The sequence below is a fragment of the Mobula hypostoma genome, chromosome 12 (genome assembly GCF_963921235.1).
Source record: "Mobula hypostoma chromosome 12, sMobHyp1.1, whole genome shotgun sequence".
Classification (NCBI taxonomy): Eukaryota; Metazoa; Chordata; class Chondrichthyes; order Myliobatiformes; family Myliobatidae; genus Mobula; species Mobula hypostoma.
In genome coordinates, this window is record NC_086108.1 from 82,394,104 (window position 1) to 82,416,186 (window position 22,083).

The following is a 22,083-nucleotide window of genomic DNA, read 5'->3' on the forward strand; positions in this document are numbered from 1 at the left end:
CAGCCAAGCATAGATAGAATTTTGTTTTACTCCCAACATAAACCTCTGGCCCTCTGCCAGCCAATGTGCTTTCCTACTGCTCAGAAAGTGACCTGAAACTGCTCATTAAAATAAAAGCTAAATGTGTTTAATTACAGAGTAAAAACGAACAATTGCCTGAAGGGCAGAGCAGGAATGGTTCTGGAGGACTGGAAAATTGCAAATGTTACTCCACTCTTTAAGAATCAGAGTGCCAGAAAAGTTAGTGGAGCGGTTGTGGAGACAGATGTTGGCAAGACCTTAGACAAAGTTACAATCGAAAGGTTGAGCATAGTGCTGCTAGTGTCCTTAGCTGCATGTATTTCAATGCAAGAAGTGTCAAAGGAAAGGCAGATCAGCTCAGGGCATGGATCAACACCTGGAATTCTGATATTGTAGCCAGCAGTGAAACTTGGTTGCCGGGGTGGGGGGGGGGGGAGGAGGTGCAGGACTGGCAGCTCAATATTTTGGAATTCTGTTGCTTTAGAAGTGACAGAGTGGAAGGAATTAAAGGAGGAGGGGGTGGCGTTACTACTAAGAGAAAATGTTGCAACAATACTCTGTCAGGACAGACTGGAGAACTCGTCTAAGGAGGCATTATGGACGGAACTGGAAAATAAGAAAGGAATAACCATGTTAATGGGGCTATGTTACAGACCAGACCACTGCAGGACTTAGAGGAACAAATTTGTAGTGATTGCAGACTTTTACAAGAAACGTAAGGTTGTTTTAGTAGGTGATTTTAACTTTCCACATATTGGGTGGGAGTCCCATACTGTAAAAGGACTAGATGGGATAGAGTTTGTCAAATGTGTTCAGGGAAGTTTCCTTAATCAGTACATAGAAGTCCCAATGAGAGAGAGTGTGATACTTGCTCTCCTGTTAGAGAATGAGACAGGGCAGGTGACAGAAATTTGTGTTGGGGAATGCAAGTATCTCGTGCTCACAATACCATTAGTTTTAAAGTAAATATGCAAAAAGATAGGTCTGGTCTGTGGGTTGAGATTCTAAATTGCAGAAAGGCCAGTTTTGATGGTATCAGAAATGATCTGGTAAGTGTGGATTGGGACAGGCTGTTTTCTGGTAAAGGTGTACTTAGTAAGTGGGAGGCCTTCAAAAGCGAACTTTTGAGAGTACAAAACTTGAATGTGCCTGTCAGAATAAAAGATAGAGATTACAAAGGAAGAGGTGTTTGCTGTCCTGACGCAGATCAGGGTGGATAGATCACCAGGGCCTGACAAGGTGCTCCCTCAGACCCTAAGGGACAAGTGTAGAAATTGCCAGGGCACTAGCAGAGATATTTAAATCATCCTTAGTGACAGGAGAGGGACCAGAGGAATGGAGGATAGCCAACGTTGTTCCATTGTTTAAGAAAGGCTATCAGCATAAACCAGGAAGTTATAGGCTGCTGAGTCTGACATCAGTAGAGGGAGAATTTTTGGAAGGTATTCTAAGAGACCGGATATATAAGTATTTGGATAGACACTGACTGATTAAGGATAGTCATCATGGCTTTGTGCGTGGTAGGTCATGACTAACCAATCTTATAGAGTTTTTTGAGGAAGTTACCAGGAAAGTGGATATTCTCTACAAGGACTTCAGCAATGTACTTGACAAGGTCCTGCATGGGAGGGTGGTCAAGAAATTTTTGTTGCTCGGCAGTCAAGACGAAGTAGTACAGTATATTATATTAGACATTGGCTTTGTGAGAGAAGCCAGAGAGTGGTATTAGGTAGTTTCCTTTCTGACTGGAGGCCTGTGACTGGTGGAGTGCCGCAGGGATTGGTGTTGGGTCTGTTGTTGTTTGTCATCTGTAACAATCTGGATGATAATGTGGTTAACTGGATCAGCAAATTTGCGGATGACACCAAGATTTTTGTGTGTAGTGGACAGTGAGGAAGGCTATCATGGCTTGCAGAGGGATCTGGATCAGCTGGAAAAATGGGCTGAAAAATGACAGATGGAATTTAATACAGACAAGTGTGAGGTATTGCCTTTCAGTAGGACCAACCAGGGTATGCCTTATGCTGTAAATGTTAGAGCCCTGAGGAGTGTGATAGAACAAAGGGATCTGGGAATACAGGTCATAGTTTGTTGAAAGTGGCGTTACAGGTAGATAGGGCCGTAAAGAAAGCTTTTGGCACATTGACCTTCCTAAATTGAAGTATTGAATGCAGGAGATGGGATGTTATGTTGAGGTTGTATAAGACTTTCATGAGGCCTAATTTGGAGTATTGTATGCAGTTTTGGTCACTTACCTATAGGAAAGATGTAAATAAAGTTGAAAGAGTACAGCAAGAATTTACAAGGATGTTGCTGGGCCTGGTGGACCTGAGTTATAAGGAAAGATTGAATAGGTTGAAGAGTGTAGAAGACTGAGAGGAGATCTGATGGAGGTATACAAAACTATGATGGGTATAGATAGGCTAAATGCAAGCAGGCTTTTTCCACTGAGGTTGGGTGGGACTACAACAAGAGTTCATGGGTTAAAGGTGAAAGGTGAAAAGTTTAAGGGGAATGTGAGGGGTAGCTTCTTCACTCAGGCAGTTGTGAGAGTGAGGGGTGAGCTGCCAGCACAAGTGGTGCATGCAAGCTTGATTTCAACATTGAAGCGAAGTTTGAATAGGTGCATGGATGATAGGGGTATGGAGGGCTATGGTCCCTGTGAAGGGTTATTGAGAGTAGGCAGTTTTAAAGGAAATTATAGGCCAGTTATCCTATCTTCAGTGATTGGGAAGATGTTGGAGTTGATTGTTAAAGATGAGGTTTCGGGGTACTTGGAGGTACATGATAAAATAGGCCAAAATGAGCATGGTTTCCTCAAGGGGAATATCTTACCTGACAATTTTGTTGAAATAACAGGTAGGATAAGCAAAGGAGAGCTAGAAAATGTTGGTTACTTCAATTTTCAGCAGGCCTCTGACAAGATGCTGCACATGAGGCTGCTTAACAAGATTAGATCCCATGGTATTACAGAAAAGATACTGGCACAGATAGAAGATTGATTGGCTGATTGGCAGGAGGCAAAGAGTCAGAATAAAGGGGGCCTATTCTGGTTGGGTGCTGGTGACAAGTGGTGTTCTACGGTGGTCAGTATTGGGACCGCTTCCTTTCACGTTATATGTGAATGATTTGGATGATGGAATTGATGGCATTGTGGCCAAGCTTGCAGATGATACGAAGATAGGAGGAGGGGCAGGTACGTTAAGGAATCAGGGAGTCTGCAGAAGGACTGGGAAGAATGGGCAAAGATATGGCAGATGGAATATAGTCTATGGAAGTGTGTGGTTTTGCCCTTTGGTAGAAGGAATAAAAGCACAGACTATTTTCTAAACGGGGTGAAATTCAAAAATCGGAGTTGCAAAGGGTGTCTTTGTGCGGGGTTCAATAAAGGTTAACTTGCAGGTTGAGTCAGAAGGAAGGTAAATGCAACACTCGCATTCAGTTTGTGAGGACTAGAGTATAAGAGTAAGGATATTGTGCTAAGTCTTTATAAGGCATTGGTCAGAATGTAACAATTGTGAGCAGTTTTGGATCCATTACCTAAGAAAAGATATACTGCAGAGGGTCCAGAGGAGATTGACAAGAATTATTTCAGGAATGAAAGGGTTAAAGTATGAAGAGTGTTTGATGGCTCTGGATCTCTGCTCACTGGAGTTTAGAAGAACGAGGGGGTTCTCACTGAAACCTATCGAGTAATGAAAGGCTAGACAGAATGGATGTGGAGAGGATGTTTCATGTAGTGGGTGAGCCTAGGACCAGAGGGCAGAGCCTCAGTATGGAGCAACGCCCATTTCTAACAGTTGAGAGAAATTTCTTTTGCCAGATGGTGGTGAATCTGTGGAATTCAATACCGCAGGGAACTATGTCACTCCACTCTTCAAGAAGGGAGCGAGGCAGAAGAAAGGAAATTTTAGGCCAATTAGTCTGACCTCAGTGGTTGGGAAGATGTTGGAATTGATTGTTAAGGATGTGGTTTCGAGGTACTTGGAGGCACATGATAAAATAGGCCATAGTCAGCATAGTTTCCTCAAGGGGAAATCTTGCCTGACAAATTTGTTGGAATTCTTTGAAGAAATAACAAGTAGGATAATCAAATGAGAATCAGTTGATGTTGTATACTTGGATTTCCAGAAGGCCTTTGACAAGGTGCCACACATAAGGCAGCTTAACAAGTTAAGAGCTGATGGTATTACAGGAAAGGTAATTGCATGTATAAAGCTGTAGCTGATTGGCAGGAGGAAAAAGGTGGCAATAAAAGGAACCTTTTCTGATTGGCTGCTGGTGACTAGTGGTGTTCCACAGGGATCTGTGTTGGGATTACTTATTTTATGTTGTATATCAATGACTTGGATGATGGAATTGATGGCTTTGTTTCAAATTTTGGAGATGATATGAAGATAGATGGAGGGGCAGGTAGTTTTGAGGAAGTAGAGAGGTTGCAAAGGACTTGGGCAGATTAGGAAAATGGTCAAAGAAGTGGCAGATGGAATACAATGTTAGGAAGTGTATGGTCATGCACTTTGATAGAAAAAAATGAAAGGATTGACTATTTTCTAAATGGAGAGAAAATACGAAAAAACTGAGGCACAAAGGGACTTGGGAGTTCTTGTGCAGGTTCCCTAAAGGTTAATTTGCAATTTGAATCTGTGGTGAAGAAGGCATGTATGATGTTAGCATTCATTTCAAGAGGACTAGAACATACAAGCAGGGATGTAATGTTGAGGCTTTATAAAGCACTGGTGAGGCCTCACTTGGAGTATTGTGAGCAGTTTTGGTCCCCTTTTCTCAGAAAGGATGTATTGACATTGGAGAGGGTTCAAAGGAGGTTCACAAAAATGATTCCAGGATTGAATAGCTTTTCATATGAAGAGCATTTGATTGCTCTGGGCCAGTATGCACTAGAATTCAAAAGAATGAGGGGGTGACCTAATTGCAATATATCAAATGGTGAAATTACTCAATAGAGTGGGTGTGGAGAGCAAGTTTCCCATGGTGGGAGAGTCTAAGACCAGAGGACACAGAGGGATGTCCGTTTAGAAAGGAGGTGAGGAGGAATTTCTTTAGCCAGAGAGTGGTGAATCTTTATGTACATTTAAGGCAGAGGTTGAAAGATTCTTGATTGATCAGAGCATGAAGGGGTATGGAGAGAAGGCAGGAGATTGGGGCTGTGAAGAATGATGGATTAGCTATGATGAAATGGTGGAGCAGACTCGATGGGCCAAATGGCCTAATCCTGCTTTTATACCTTATGGTCTTATGATCTACGGAGGCCTTGTCATTGATTATATTTAAAGCAGAGGTTGATAGGTTCTTGATTGGTCAGGGTGTCAAACTTATGGGGAGAAGGCAGAAGAATGAGTTTGAGAGGGATAGTAAATCAGACACGATTGAATTGTGGAGAAGACTTAATGGGCTGAGTGGCTTAGTTCTGCTCCTACGTCTAATGGTCTTGTGGTCTAAATAGATACCTAATCTAATTTTTAAGCTAAGTTTGGTGTTAGAATAAAATTTAAGCGTTAAATATAATTAACTTTAATTTGTTAATAATAAATTAGCCAGTTTGAAACACGCCCAATTGAACAGTCCCCAGTTACAGTACTTGTGATTGCCTTTTGCCCATCAGTTTAGCAGGAAACAGTGTCTAATGTGAAGGAAAAAAAAGACAAAAATATAAATATTCATTGGGAAAAGCTGCAAAAAATATTGCGTAGTCTGTTTGGTGATTTGTTTTTGGCATGTTGCTGTGTTCAGGGAGTGAGTCTACTGTTGTTAAGGTGCCACATTCAAAATCATTGCAGAATATAGCTGTGTGAAAAACTAATGAACATATTAGCCATTGTACTTATTTTGATGTCCCATTTTCAAACCAATTTTATTTCCCTGTAGTTCATCTCTATTATTGCAATCTCCATTATCCTATCTTTGAAACTGATGAGATGGCTGGAGATGAGGAACTGTCGCAAATTGATTTTGAAAGTTCGCTCAAGGAGGGAAAAATCTTTAAAAGACATGAGAACCATTATGGATAGGATTAAAACAATGGTAAGAGCTTAAGACTTCTAGCATCTTCCTGGTTATCAACAGAAGGCCCTGTTTGGATTTCAGCGTTTTCTTGTCTATATGATTAAATTATATTCCTAAATAAACCTTTTGAACAATTGTGAAATAGTGGATAACTGCTGGCAAATATCCATAGTTATCAAAAATGATTCTGGGGATTATCAATGTTGTCTGGACAGATTTGTCATCTGGAGTGTGCTGAGAATTTTAGTAGCTTTAGAAATAGGTAGGGTTGGTAACCCAGCCTTTTTTTTGGCTGTTTACATCATGAAAACAATTTGTCTTCATTTGGGAGAATGACCCTGTAGAATTGTATATTTGCATGGGATGGATTGCCCCTAATCCACATTCTTTTCAGATTCAGCATGAGGAATTATAAAATCACCAACTTTATTTGGAGAAAGAATTTGTTTTTCCTTTAGACAAATGCTTCATTACCCACATGTGCCAGCATTTGCCCATATCATACCATTAAGATTACCTTCTACCACTAGCTTACCACTGTCATCTTGCATAAGTGTACCTCAATTGTGTTCTTGCCACAGAAGTCATTCACCATGTGGAAGTGTTGCTGACCTCAGTAATTTGTACAAGATCAGAAAAGCCAGGAAACAAGTTTTCTGCCTGTTTGTTATCATTGTATTATTGGGATAGGGCAGATTATGTCAGTCACCAAACCTTCCTGGACCTGAACATTGTTTACTGTAATCTCTGCCGCAAAGTTCAAAGTACAGTCACAACGTAAAAAAACTGGCATATAAGCATTTGAGTTGATTTAAAAGTCCTCGTTAAGGTCACATTTCAGGTGTTTTTGTACAACTGTACTGCTCACAACTGCCTGGTGTGTGGCTTTTGGCTTTTGTAGACTCCTTATCACGCATGTCCCATGTCTCCTGACCATCCACCAAAATTTACTTTGACAAAATCACACGTTTCTTGACATAAACAATGACACAGGTTAAATTATGTTTGAAATCCATATTGTGCTCACCCTCATTTTTAAAGCTAATCAAGTTGTAAGTATACTAGAATATGAATCTATAGTTTGAGGTTAAAGAACCAGCCATGGAGGATTGTGATGAGGAGAACATTCTTTACTTAGAGGTTTATAAATCTTTGGCAATCTCTATCCCAGAAAGCTATGTATGCACAGCCATTGAATAGGTTCAAGATTAGGTCTGATTTTCCACTTAAACTCTAATTAGATCAAGGAACATGAAGGCTGAAAAAAGGAATTCAGTTACAGGATGAGCCATACTATTATTAAATAGCATAGCAGGCTCAAAGAGCTTTTCTGTCTTTTATCTTCATAATTATGCAGTTGTAAGTTCAGAAATATTATTTTGCATCTTATCAAGATTGTTGGGATCAAAGACTACTGCATGCTTTCCTCACAGGGAAGTATTATTTGTACCACTTTGCTCGATCCATTTTGGGCCAGAATTTCTATATATCAGCCCAGTTAAAGAATATACAAGATTAAAAGATAACCTTAAAAAAATTACCTTTACATTTGTCACATGTACATCGAAACATACAGTGAACTGCACTGTTTGAGTCAAATCAGATTAGTGAGGATTGTGCTGGGCAGCCGGCAGGTGTGGGCACACAGCATACTCACAACGCACAGAGCCTAACCCATATGTCTTTGGACTGTGGGAGGAAACCCACACAGTTACAGGGAGAACACACACATTTCTTGAACTGAGCCCTGATCTTACAGTTGACTGCTGTATGACGTTGGGCTTATGACTATGTGGCTGTGCTGCTAATTCTGAATGAGGACGCACCATATCACCCATTTCAGTTTCCAGTTAATGCCTTCCTCACCCCAGAATGTAATAGCTTCTTAAATGATTTTAGATTTTTGCATCTAGTATTCTTTTTAGAAGCTGACATCACATAATTCCAACATACTGCAATTAGAATTTCTTCACAGTGATTTTAAAATTATAGTGTAGTAATTTGAAGCGATCGTTTCTCTTCTCACAGTTTATTTTTTTCAATGCTTTTAGCGATATTCTATGCCGCTGTAATAGGGGTGATTGATAAGTTCGTGGCCTAAGGTAGAAGGAGTCAATTTTAGAAAACGTAGCACACTTGTTTTTCAACATAGTCCCCTCCTACATGTACACACTTAGTCCAGCGGTCGTGGAGCATATGGATCCCTTCTTTGTAGAAGTGGTCCACAGCAGGGGTGATTGGTAAGTTGGTGGCCTAAGGAAGAAGGAGATGAGTTCTACAGCTCTTGTTACATGCACACGCAGTTCAACTCTTTGAGTGAAAATGAAGAAAGTCTGAAGTTTCTCCTCATCTACTTCTGCTTTAGGCGACAAACTTATCAATCACCCTTGCTGTGGACCACTTCTGGAGGTCCAAGACGCCGACTGCTACAAAGAAGGGATCCGTATGCTCCACGACCGCTGGACTAAGTGTGTAAATGTAGGAAAAATAAATGTGCTAGGTTTTCTAAAATTGACTCCTTCTACCTCCTTAGGCCACAAATTTATCAATCACCCCTCATACAATCATGTCCCATACACTTCCTTTATAAACAGAAAAGTCCACTTATTCTCATGTTTACTTCAGAAATTAGTCTCTTAGGTTTTCTTTGTGCTATTTCCATTGTTTGAACCTCTCTTACTACTTGACAAACACAACTAAACACTATGGTCTCACCTGAGGAATATCATTTTGATTACCACTTGATGTATATTCTATTGTTTTGGTCATGTAGTTCAACATACTGCTTAACTCAATTTGGATTGGACATGTTTGGTGCCAGATCCCTAAGGGTGTGAAAATTGTTTCAACTTCATATTTTGTTATTGCTGTACCATTCACGGGATATAGTATTTATCTTACCTCGTTTTGTGCAGTCTATGTTTTCAGTAGCATAAGGGTGGGACAGCTGGGTAATGGTTAGTGTAATACTGTTACAGTGCCAGTTTTAAGACCAGGGTTCCATTCCCACCACTGTCTGTCGGGATTTGTATACTGTCCCGGTGACTGTATGTGTTTCCTCCAGGTGTTTCAGTTCCCTCCCACATTCTGCAGCTTAGGGTTAGTGAGTTGTGTCCTGCGATGTTGGTGCTAGAAGTGTAGAGACTCTTTGGGCTGCCCAGCACAATCTTCACTGACTGGGTTTGATACAAACAAGGCCTTTAATTGTATGTTCCAATGTCCATGTGACAAGTAAAGCTAATCTTTAATTCTTCATTTTTCATTCCATCATTACCTGATTCTTTAAATTTATGTATAAATATGAAGGCATCTTTCTGCACTGACCCAAATGGGAAAATAAAGTAATTAACATTTTGAAATAGTTAAATTCACATAAAATGAAGTGCATTTGCCCAAAATGATTAGTGTAATTTCTGACATTGTAAGTGGAATTGTAACCAAAGGGAAATTTTAATACTTCATCTAAATCTACTTTTCATTTTATCAGCTGACTAGACCTAAGGGTATATGAAATAATTAGAGTTATGATGAAACAACTTTCTCTGAGGTATGACCTAATTGCCTGCTAGCTAATGACAGTTCTTTCATGGCAGTTAGACCTTTGACCCAGAGGTTATGGGCTCAGGTCCCACTCAAGATACTTAAGTGTGTTTAACCAAGACCTTTCCTGCTCCCTCAAGTGGACACAACCTGATACCATTTTGAAGGACAGTAACGTTCAGTGTGTAATTCCAATAATGGGGTGGACTGGGGGACAGAGTTCCTTTTCTGATGGATGTTTTCCCACCATTTTTCAGCATATGTGGTCTTTTTTTCTTTTCCAGTGCAGAAATACCTAGAATTACTGGAAACAGTGTTGGTGCTACAGAGTAACACCATCCATGTTCCTATATACACAGTCTCTGGGCTTGCCCTTCTGATATTGAAAGAAACTGATAGAAAATAACATAACCCAACTCATTCTATTTTCTCTCTAGGATACCTTCCAAACAAAAATTGACCATGAACTCCTTCTCTCGCTTCGTGATCTCTGTAAATCAATACAACTAGGGGACGTATCAGCAAGCTACGTACTGCATGCCTACATGGAGAAAGTAAGAGAAACGCCACCTTTCATTTTAGATCACAAGTATGGAGCCCCTTTCCATCCCCTCAGGTGCTCTCCATGTCTCTCCTAAGGTGACTGACAATTATTGTAATGTGACTCTGCAGGCAGCCGCAGAGCTCCGTCAGTCTCCTGTTTTCATCCTTTGCATAGATGGTTGGTGCTAATAGTATTGCAAAGATTTCACGAAAACGTTTGGTGCCAGATTGGGTTTGCAGAATAGGCAGCAATCTAATAATCTAACTACTGTGTTAGCTGCTGTTCATAACTGATATCTTACCACTCCTGAGAGGCACGTAGTCAGCTGTCTGAGCATGAGAGGCGGAAGGCTGCTGTGGCTCAGGCGTGATTTTTCCTGAGAGGTTTGCTGCTAGTGACCTTTAGGAGATCAGGTAAGCAAAAGCCCCAGCTGCAGTCTGTAGGAATTCGTAAACCCAAGAGATTCTGCAGATGCTGAAAATCTTGCGGAACACACACAAAGTGCTGGAGGAACTCAGCAGGTCAGGTCACACAGAGTGCTTTGCTCCGTCTGCTATAAAAGGTGGGATTTCCCGGTGGCCACCCACTTTCCCATTCTCATTCTGACATGTCCGTCCTTGGCCTCCTCCACACTGATGATGCGGCCATTCTCATGATGGAGGAGCAACACCTCATATTCCGTCTGGGTGGCCTCTAGCCTGATGGCAAGAACATCAATTTCTCTAACTTCCAGTAATTTATCCTCTCCCCTTCTCTCTTTTCCCATTCCCCATTCTGGCTTCTGTCATACCCCTTCTCCTCACCTGCCCATCACCTCCCTCTGGTGCCCCTCCTCGTTCCCTTTCTCCCATGGTTCACTATCCTCTCCTATCGGATTCCTTCTTCTTCGGCCCTTTACCTCTTCCACCAATCACCTCCCAGTTTCTTACTTCATCCCCCTCCCCCACCCACCTACTTCCCTCCTCACCTGCTTTCACTCATCACCTGTCAGCTTGTACTCCTTCTCATCCTCCCACCTTCTTATTCTGGTTTCTTTCCCCTTCCTCTCCAGTTCTGATGAAGGATCATGGCCTGAAATTTTGACGGTTTTTTATTCTCCATAGATGCTGCCTGACCTGCTGAGTTCCTCCAGCGTTCATTTATTGTCTTTATCTATTTTATTTACAGATACAGTGCAGGACAGGCCCTACCAGCCCAACAAGCTGCATCACCCGTTTAACTCTAGTCTAATCACAGGACAATTTAACCCACTAACCGGTATGCCTTTGGATTGTGGGAGGAAACCAGAGCACCCAGAGAAAACCCACAAGCTCATGGGAAGGATGGGCAACCTTCTTACAGACGGTGCTGGAATTGAACTCTGAACTCTGATGCCCTGAGCTGTAATAGCGTCGCGCTAACCTCTACACTGCCGTGGCGTCTTGTGTGTGTTCCTACAGACTGCAGTGTCTCAGTAGCTTCTCAGTCATTGGCATATTTCTGGCACTCTGATCAATGGCTAGCAAGTGCTATCGTCCTGGTAGAGGGCAAGGTGCTCTTCTTGCAATACATGACTGTCCAGGGTGGAGAAGGTGCTAAGAACCCAGAGCAGAATGGGTAGCCCTGATAGATTCTGCTATGCTAGTTGCAAACTCCTGCAAGAAGGGAGCCAGATTTAACTAGTGAGGTCACAGCACACCCCCAGGTTCACTGCAGATTATTGATGTCATTTACCAAAACCTTTCTCTTCCACAGTTTCTGTCTAGCCAGAAACTAACAGAGTGAGTTGTAAAGGTAAGAAACGGCAAGTGTGAGATGTTGCATTTTGGAAGGTAAAATGTAAGTTTGGTGAGTTAATGGCAGAACCGTTTACAGTATTGATGTACTGAGGGATCTTGAGGTTCAAGACCATACCTCCAGGTAAGTGGCAAATCAAGGAGATCAGGTGTTAAAGCAGGTACACTACACATTGTTCCTGTGCATCACAGGAAGCCAGAAGTCATTAGACAGTGTTTTAACATCAGAAAGCTGAAAGAAATTGAACACTGTGAGCAATTTGCAGCCAGCCTTGGTGACAAGCTGATGTCCCATGGACCCCTCACTGGAAGCACAACACAAAGATATTTAAAACTGTGGTGACGGGATCGGCAATATCGATGCTCCGGCTGAAAGGAGGCATCACAAAGACTGGTTCGAAGAAAGTGATAAGAACATTCCCAAGATACTGGCAGAGAAGCAAAAAGGCCTTTATCGATGACAGGATGCTTCAAACACTTCCAGAGCCAGACGCAGGCTTCCCTGCACAGAATGCAGGATGAGTGGTGGGAGAAGAAAGCAGAAGAGGTCCAGTGATATGCTGACACCAAGAACTTCAAGTTATTCATTAGTGCTATCAAGGAAATCCTCAAGCCGCATATGACCAGGCACCATACCTTTCGTGTTATCAGACAGCACAACCTTGCTCAGGACAAAGAGCATCAACGCCAGGTAGAGGGAATCCTTCAGCTACCTGCTCAACAGGCCCTCTGATGTTCAGCTGGTTCCACTCAACCAGATCCTGCAGAAACCTCTTATTGACACCCTTGAATTTCCTCGTATGTTGGATGAGTTGAGGAAAGCCATTGCTCAAACGAGCTCTGGCAAATGGGCGCTGTTGTAGTGTAGCGCTTAGCGTGACCCAGTACAGCTCGGGGAGCTTGGAGTTCAATTCCAGTGCTGTTTTGTAAGGAGTCTCTGTAGGTCCTCCCCGTGGATTCTGTGGGTCCCCCCCCCCCCCCCCCCGCTGCTCTGGTTTTCTCCCACAGTTCAAAGACGTGCAAGGTAGGTTACTTGGTCATTGTAAATTGTCCCGTGATTACGTGATTAGGTTCCAGTTAATCGACCTTGTAGGGTTGCTTGAAGGGCTGCAAGGGCCTACACTGCACTGTATCAAAAATAAATAAATGAATAACCCTCCCACCACATGCAGGATGAAATTCCCACCAAGATCTTCGAGTCACCAAGTCTATTTGCAATCAAAACCTTCCACAGCATTCTGACAAGCACCTGGGAAGAAGACATGCCTAAAGACTTCAATGATGCTACGATCATTTCGCTCTTGGAAAACAAAGGAAGCAAAGCTGACTGTGATAACTACCGAGGCACCTTTAGCTTGTTCATTAAGTTTCTGGCCCATATAATTCTTAACCATCTAATCAGCAGCATATCAGAAGAGAACCTCCCTGAGATGCACTGTAGTTTTCCCTCCGGTCGCAGCACCGTCAACATGATTTTCACTGGGTTCAGGAAAAATGCATAGAACAAAATTTGAACTTGTATACTGTTTTCATAGATCTGACCAAAGTCTTTGTCACAGTCAACAGAGAAACATTGTGGACAGTATTGTCAAAGCTGGGATGCTTTTGCAGATTCATCAATGTCATTCGCCTCTTTTATGACAATATGACTGGCCTCATCCTTCAAACGGAGACGCTTCAGAGCTATTCATTTCAAACGGTGTGACGCAAGAGTGGGTGCTGGCCCCTATGCTTTTTAACCTATTCTCCACATGTGTGCTGAACTAGGCCATCAGAGACCTTGAACAAGGAGTGTATCTGAAGTTCAGGCTTGATAGATCACTCTTTGACCTGCGTCATCTGAATGTTAAGTCAAAAACGATTGTGAAGTTTGTCCTTGTGGTGCTTTATGCTGATGACTGTGCCCTAAATGGCCCACCCAGAGCCTGATATCCAACTCATTGTCAACAGCTTTGCAGGAGCCTCTCATCTCTTGACCTCACAATCAGCCTGGTAAAGATGAAAGTCCTATTTCTGCTATTGCCCAATGAGGGAACTAAACTGAATGCAGTAAATGAATTTAGGTCCTTGAGCAGCATCGTCTCTAGTGATGGCTACCTGGACAAGGAAATCAATGCCAGGATTTGCAAAGCCAGCCAGAACTTTGGGCGCCTGTGTTCATGCAAGTTGAACCAGCTCAGCATTCATCTATCAACAAAGCTCAAGGTGTACAATGCCGTCGTCGTTAGCAGTCTCCTTTGTGGCTGTGAAAGATGGACTGTTTACAGAAGACATCTTAGACAGCTAGAGTGCTTCCACATTTGTAGCTTGAGGTAGATGCTAGGTAGCTGCTGGCAGGGACAAGTCACAAATGTTGACAGAGTGAAGACCATGAGCATCAAGGCCATGATCCTAAAAGCCCAGCTTTGATGGACAGGACATGTCATATGCATGGAGGACTCCAGAACCCCAGACAGCTATTTCTGGGCAAGAGGGGCTAAGGTTGGCCTTTGCAAGAGGATCAACTCCAAAGCAACTGGAGCAATGCACACAAGACTCGACTGGGTGGAATGCCTTGGTATCTCCCACGTAAACTTTGAGGAGAGGCATCATGCAGACATGTTGGATGCCCGAGAGTGCCGAAAGGCAGCAGTAGCAATCCCTCCATCTGACTCAGGACAGTTCCCGTGCCCTCACTGTTGCTGAGCTTTCCATAACAGAAAAGCTGCACTAGAGCGACCGTCATCGTCAGATTCGATGGATGACCATCATTATATGTTTGTCTTCATTGCTAGGGTATAGACTATAAGAATCGAAAAGTGAGGATGCAGTTGGTTAGCCATACTCGGAATGCTGAATGGAGTTCTGGTTGCCCTATTGCTAGACGGATGTGGAGAGGGTGCTGCCTGCACCAGAGGATATTAGTTATAAGGAGAGGTTTGACAAACTTGGATTGTTTTCCCTGGACCATCAGAGGTTGAGGGAAGACGTAATTATTTCATAAAACTATGAGGTGTAGATAGGGTAGGCGGCGAGACTCCTTTTCCAAGAGTAGGAAAGTCATATGCTTGAAGGGCGTAGCTTTAAGCTGAGAGAAAGAAAGTTTAAAGGAGATGTGAGTTGTAAGCTTTTTATACAGAGTATGACATGTGACTGGAATATGCTGCCATGCGTTGTGGTGGTGGAAGCAGATACAATAGTGACATTCAAGAAGCTTTTAAATAGGCACGTGGACAGGCAGGGAATGGAGGGAAATTGAGGGATGATGTGCATGCAGAAGGGATTAATTGAATTGGGCATCATGGGTCAAAGTCATGTTCCTATGTTATATGTTTTATGTCCTGTACTCTATGTTCATAAAAGAGTGACCTGCAGAATGATGATGATGATATGTGAGGAAGATCTTTATATTGCACCATGCCATAAGATCAGCAATTCCCATACATTTTGTGAGTGTAAGTAAGAAGGCAGAATTAAAACATAATAAAAAAGAGCTACCTTTGAAGGCATGCAGATTTGTTCTGGTCGTATTTTTTTAATTTTAAAAATAGAATTTTTACATGTGGCTATGCTCAATTGGTATTTCTATATTGTTCTCTCGACAGGCTTTGGAAGCCACAACAAAATTCAACTGTATCACGGAATTTCTTCCAGAATGCCAAACACAACTCTTGGAATTGGAAGATAAGAAGGAGGGATTACTGTACGGAATCCCCATCAGCATCAAGGAGAATATTAGCCTCAAGGTTTGAAATGTTATGGGAAAAGCATTGGTTATTAAGTGTTATAGTCCTTTGGAATTAGTTTGGGTTTGTATGCACAATTTGCTTAAGTTAAGTGAAAAAGTCAAGAAGACCTTTAAAGCATCAAAGTACATATAATTTGTTGACTGAAAATGATCAGCTTTTTGCTTTTGTTTTCTTCCCTTACGTTCAAAAGTTATTCATTCTCTTGCCAGAATTTCCTTATGCAGGATTCAATCACTTTCTGACATCTGTAAGGTATTCATGAAGGAGCCTCGGCATTGAGCATTGCCAAGCCTGTACTACTACGAGATCACCATTACCAAACCTAATCGTATCCTAGCCCAATGTCTTTGCACCTGCACTTCCATCAGTGACGACTTCTTTCCTCTTCTTACCCTAGCAACGCATCAGGCCAAATGCAATGCTGTTACCTGCATCTTAACTGAAGTCTGTTAACTTACCACACAGGCCAATTTCCTGATCTCTGTAGTTCATTGAGGAAACTAAAATTTCATTAAGTGTATTTTTGATGTAGCATAGTGTAACAAGATTAAGCAGTTATACATTGCATAGTGTCGCAACATTTGCCTTGTCATTAGATTATGTAGTCATAGAGTTATACAGCACAATAACAGGCCTTTTGGCCCAGTGTATCCATGACAACCAAGGTGCCTGCTTGAGTTACTTCCATTTGCAGCATTTGACCCGTCTTTCTCTGAACCAGGGATTCCCAGCCTGGGGTCCACAGACCCCTCTGTTAATGGTAGAGGTCCATTGTATGAAAAAGGTTTGGAATACAGTACCTGCTCTAAACCTTTCCTATAATATATTTGTCTAAATGTCTTTTAAACTTTGTAATTATACCTGAATCTATCACAGCTTGTTCAACATACCCACCACTTACAGTGTGAAAATGTCAGGCTCCCTTTAAAATTTCCCCTCTCTTACCTTAAATCTATGCTCTCTAGTTTTAGAATCCTCGAACTGGAAATTCAATGTTGCTCTTATCATGAAATCCCTGTCAAATACAACCAAATACTGAAAGGGTGTGCATTTGAGCAGAATCTTTTACAAGCAGAGATTGTCACAAAATAATATGCAATCAATGAGGTCCTGTTAAAGTGCAGTTATTGTAATGTAATTAATGAGGCTGCCAGTTTACACAAACTTAACTCAGATTCTGAAAGTCTGCTTTAGCAATGTTGATTGACGAGTTAATATTGGCTAGGAAACTGATGTTACTACTCCCTCTGCTGTTTTTCAAAATAATGTTGACAGGCCTTTAACGTGCACTTGTCTGCTCAAAGACAACGCTTCTGGCAGTACACCGCTCACTCAATTCTGCACGATAGTGCAAGCCATGGTTTTGTGCTTAAGTCTACAAACCAGGATCGAATGCGCGCCTGTTGACTGAGAGGAGACAAAGAAAACTTAGCATGGAAACTAACAGTTGTTCTTCTCCCTTTCCATAAAATTGCTTTTTGCAATGCAAAATTTTACAGTATTTTTAAAGGCAATATATAGAGCAATATAAACAGTATAGCTAATGCTATTCCAATTTACACATCTTTTACAGTGGCTCTCGTGAGCTGAATGTTTCCAGCATTACATTTTTATTTCACATTTCCAGCAGCATTATTTTGCTGTTTTACCAGTGTAACTAATCTCTTCTGTCACTGGAAAAGGCCTTGTGACTAGTTGTATCATAATGGATGAACTAGTACACTATCAAAATCTAACACTTAAAGCAATTTTAACATGAGGCCGATCCAGGCAAGAATAACATCCCTGAGGCTGGAATGTGAGGGGTTGTTGACTTTAACTACCAGGCTTCACTTCAGTACAATTGATGGATGGGCTGCTCTCATATGACCATACCTGGATCCAACAGTCTGGTTTCCAGAGTCACACTGAGCCCCTATTCAGAAGAGGGACAGCACCTTGAACAGAAGGGTTACGATCTCGATTGAACAAGGCTGGAAACAATTGTGCCCAGACTGAGAGTCTTCTCCCTGGGGTTGTCATCAGTTTTACTCATGGCTTTTTAAGGTTCTTTTGGCATGGGATCAGGCAAGGAAGGGATAGCATTCTCCCAAATGCCGCTTGGCTTCCAAGGACTTGAACAAAGTCTGATACAGCCAAAATCACCAGCTTTGACCACAGGATAGTGCTACAAGGTAAGCAGAGGTTTATTCCCCTCACAGATTAAAAAGTGGAATTGGCTTCTCTTCTAGACTGTTTCCTCAGCAATAACACTCTGCACATCTTACTTCACTTGCTCACTATAAACAATCCACTTGTACTACATCCTTCAGAGAAGAATTCAACTGCAACCCTCACTCCTTCATTCCACATATGGCCTTGCTTCATTATCTCCCCATCTTCCTCAGTTTTAGCACAGATTCTTTATGTCCAAGATCTATTTACGTTTTCAGCAGATTCTTTTGCTCTCCTTCTCCAGACCAGCGTTCCCAACCTGGGGACAACAGACCCCTCGGTTAATAGTAGGGATCCATGGCATATAAAAGGAACCCCTGCTCTCGACAAAGACAGAAGTTATGATAGGGGAAGACAATAGACAATAGGTGCAGGAGTAGGCCATTCGGCCCTTCGAGCCAGCACCGCCATTCACTGTGATCATGGCTGATCATCCACAATCAGTACCCCCGTTCCTGCCTTCTCCCCATTTCCCTTGACTCTGCTATCATTAAGAGCTCTATCTAATTCTTTCTTGAAAGCATCCAGAGAATTGGCCTTCACGGCCTTCTGAGGCAGAGCATTCCACAGATCCACAACTCTCTGGGTGAAAGAAGTTTCTCCTCAACTCCATTCTAAATGGCCTACCCCTTATTCTCAAATTGTGGCCTCTGGTTCTGGACTCCCCCAACATCGGGAACATGTTTCCTGCCTCTAGCGTGACCAAGGTAGGGATGTGAAGGACAGCTAATCTTATAGTCATTAGCCTCACAGAAGCCCTTGAGGTTAATGGTCCAAGCAGAATCACGAGCATCAAATGTAAATGGATAATATACATTTCATGGCAGTGTTAATGTACAGAAGGATCTTGAGGTCTAGGTCTGCAGCTCAGAACCAGGTTTATTATCACTGGCATGTGTCGTGAAATTCCGTGTAAGTGGCTGCATAAGTCATACACATAGTGGTACAAAAAAGTGTATGGTATCATTGCCTTTACTAGTTGAGGCTTTGAGTTGAGTGATCAGGAAGTTATGTTACTTGGAGTATTGTCAACAGCTTTGGGCCCCATATCTCAGGAAGGATGTGTTGTCATTGGAGAGAGTCCAGAGGAGGTTCATGAGTGATTCAGGGAATGAAGGAGTTAACATATGAGGAGTGTTTGGCAGCTTTGCCAGCCTGTACTCACTGGAATTTAGAAGAATGTGTGGGGATCTCATTGAAATCTACCAAATTTTGAAAAGACTAGATAGGGTAGATGTGGAGAGGATGTTTCCTGTGGTGGGGGTATACAGAATTAGAGGGCACAGCCTCAAAATTGAGGGGAGACCCTTTAGAACAAAGGTAAGGAGGAATTTTTTTAGCCATAGAGTAGTAAATCTGTGAAATGCTCTGCCACAGTGGAGGCCAAGTCTGTGGTATATTTAAGGCAAAAGTTGATCGTTTCCTGATCGGTCAGGACAACAAAGGATATGGCGAGAAGGCAGGTGTATGGGGTTGAGTGAGGTCTGGGATCAGCCATGATGGAATGACGGGGCAGACTTGAAGGGCTGAATGGCCTAATTCTGCTCCTATGCCTTATGGTCTTATGTTACAACTAATAAATCTCCGGTGAAGCTGTATCTGAAATATGAATTCAGTTCTGGTTGCCCCATTAGAGAAAGGCTGTGGAAAGTGTGCAGAAGTTTACTTGGCTGCTGCCTTGTTGTGTAGACATATGGTATGGGGAGAACTTGGACAGACTCAAGCTTATTTCTCAGGGGCGGCAGTTGCTATGGAAAGACCTGGTAGAAGTTTATAAGATTATGAGAGGCATAGGTAGAGTCTATAGATGGTATCCTTTTCCATGGTCTAAATGGCTAATACTAGATGGCATCGGTCAGAGAGGAGAAGTTGAAAGGAGAGGTGCAGGGCAAGGTTTCTGCACAGAGAGTGATGGTTGCCTGAAATGCGCTGACAGGGATGGTAGTGGAGGCAAATACGATAGAGGCTTTTGAGATGTTCTTAAATAGGCACATGAATGTGCAAAGTGGAGAGGAATGGGCATTGTGCATGCAGAAAGGAATTAGGTACTAATTACTGATTAATTAATTGGATGTTCAGCACAGCATTGAGGGTTGAAGGGTCAATTACTTTGCTGTACCATTCTAAGACAGGCCCACAAGCTTTCATGAAAAGAGATGAACGTTGGGAATAAGTTTGAAGCAACAAGCTTACCCTGTATTAATACCTAAAAATCTCCAATGGGATCCCACCACCAAATTCATCTTTCCCTACCCGCCACTTTCTGCTTTCTGCAGGGATCGCTCGCTACGCGACTCCCTTGTCCATTTGTCTCTCCCCACTGACCTCCATCCTGGCACTTATCCTTGCAAGCGGAACAAGTGCTACACCTGCCCATACACCTCCTCCCTCACTACCATTCAGGGCCCCAAACAGTTCTTCCAGGTGAGGCGGCACTTCACCTGTGAGTCTGTTGGGGGTCATATGCTGTGTCCGGTGCTCCCGGTCTGGCCTCCTGTATATCGGGGAGACCCGATGTAGATTGGGAAACCACTTCCCCGAGGCACCTACATCCGTCAGAAAAAGCGGGATCTCCCAGTGGCCACCCATTTTAATTCCACTTCCCATTCCCTGTCATGATGAAGCCACACTTAGATTGGAGGAACAACACCTTATATTCCATTTGTGTAGCCTCCAACCTGATGGCATGAACATTGACTTCTCCAACTTCTAGTAATACCCCTACTCACCATTCCCCATCCCCTTTTCCATCTATCACCTTATCTTGTTGCTCACCCATCACCTCCCTCTGGTGCTCCTCCCCCCTTTTTCTTTCTTCCATGGCCTTCTGTCTTCTTCTATCAGACTGTAAAATGTAAAATAACAAGTAGAATGTAATTTTATCTCGATCTACAATGCAGGGCAGGAATATGTTACATTTTAGTCAATGATTATTGATCCAGTCAATATCTCATGTAAACCAATGATGGCAACCTAACTAAAAGGTACTAGTTTTATTACAGGGTCATGATTCAACTTGTGGACTTAAGAAGTTTATAAATAAACCTGTCGATGAAGATTGTGTAATAGTTCAGGTGTTGAAGAAACAAGGAGCAATTCCGTTTGTGAAAACCAATGTTCCTCAGACATTATTTAGGTACTATTGAATAAACTCTATTTGAATAATACTGAACTATTGGACTAAATAGTGTGTCAGCCTTGCATATTGTTTTCCAATTAACCGTCTTTTTAAAAAGAGATAATAGTGTCATGCTGGCTAATTTGGGACAGGTTTTGCAGCCCAGTTTCAATCCTGCTGTCAGCATAGAATTTGTCCCTACCGTTTCCTCCTTCATTTGAAAAATGTGTGGGTTGCATAGGCGGCCTTAAGCATCCGGGGGCCCGTTTCAAGGGTTAATATGGGGCCCTACCCCCGCTTCCCAAAAAAAAAGAAAGAAAAAAAACGAATATTCAAGTTGATTTGCATCAATATGGTATAATTTCGAATTTAAACCTTGATGCATTATGTGCACTTTCAGCATAATGGACAGACAGCTCAATATATAATCCAAACAATTCTCTTAATTAAAAACTGAAACAATTACGTTTTTTGCTTTGGAGTGAGAAGCCGCGCCCTTCTCAGCAACTAGTCTGCAGTGAATGGCACTATGTGTTAGGTATCAGCTGACATAAGGACAGCTTAAACAATTTCCCTCTAATTAAACTAATAACAAAAGCAATGTCATATTTAATGAAACTTCACACTTCATTTATTCAATGAACAGTGTCTGAAAGTTAACTACTGGAAGTTTACAACAAACTGCGTCTCGCGCTCTTTCAGCACCACGGACAGCTCACGCAAGGCCTGGAGAACCAACAGGAGGAGAGTGAGAGAGAGAAAGTACGATTTGTGGAAACGCCACCTAATCGCCTATACACATTTTGAGTGAAATACGTGGTTTATTTTATTATTTTAATTATAAACTTTACTTCTGCTAAAAATGTGTAAAATGACTTACCACTAGAACTTCACGACCCTCCTGTGCTTGAGTGTTGAGAATGCTTTAATGAGCTCATCTTTGTCCGGCGATCTTGTTATTTCGTGCTCAATTGATATCTGAGCAAGAGTTGACAGACATTCCTGGAGCATGGTTGTCCTCAGATGCATTTTGATGAGCATTAGCCTCGAAAAACTTCTCTCTCCACTCGCTACAGTCACAGGTACTGTCAGCATGAGTCTTAGAGCAATGGTGAAGTT

The 22,083-nt window shown here is 42.2% G+C and overlaps 1 protein-coding gene across 1 annotated transcript in view; it reads left to right on the top strand.

Moving 5' to 3' along the window:
- Positions 1–5,952: 5,952 nt before the first annotated feature.
- The window catches only part of LOC134354539 (fatty-acid amide hydrolase 1-like), a 56,898-nt gene continuing 40,767 nt past the window's right edge, over positions 5,953–22,083 (top strand). Inside the window, exons 1-4 of the mRNA XM_063063458.1 lie at positions 5,953–6,063; positions 10,023–10,139; positions 15,489–15,629; positions 20,849–20,982. Of these exons, the coding sequence (XP_062919528.1) occupies positions 5,953–6,063; positions 10,023–10,139; positions 15,489–15,629; positions 20,849–20,982 (503 nt within the window). The remainder of the gene's footprint in view (positions 6,064–10,022; positions 10,140–15,488; positions 15,630–20,848; positions 20,983–22,083) is intronic.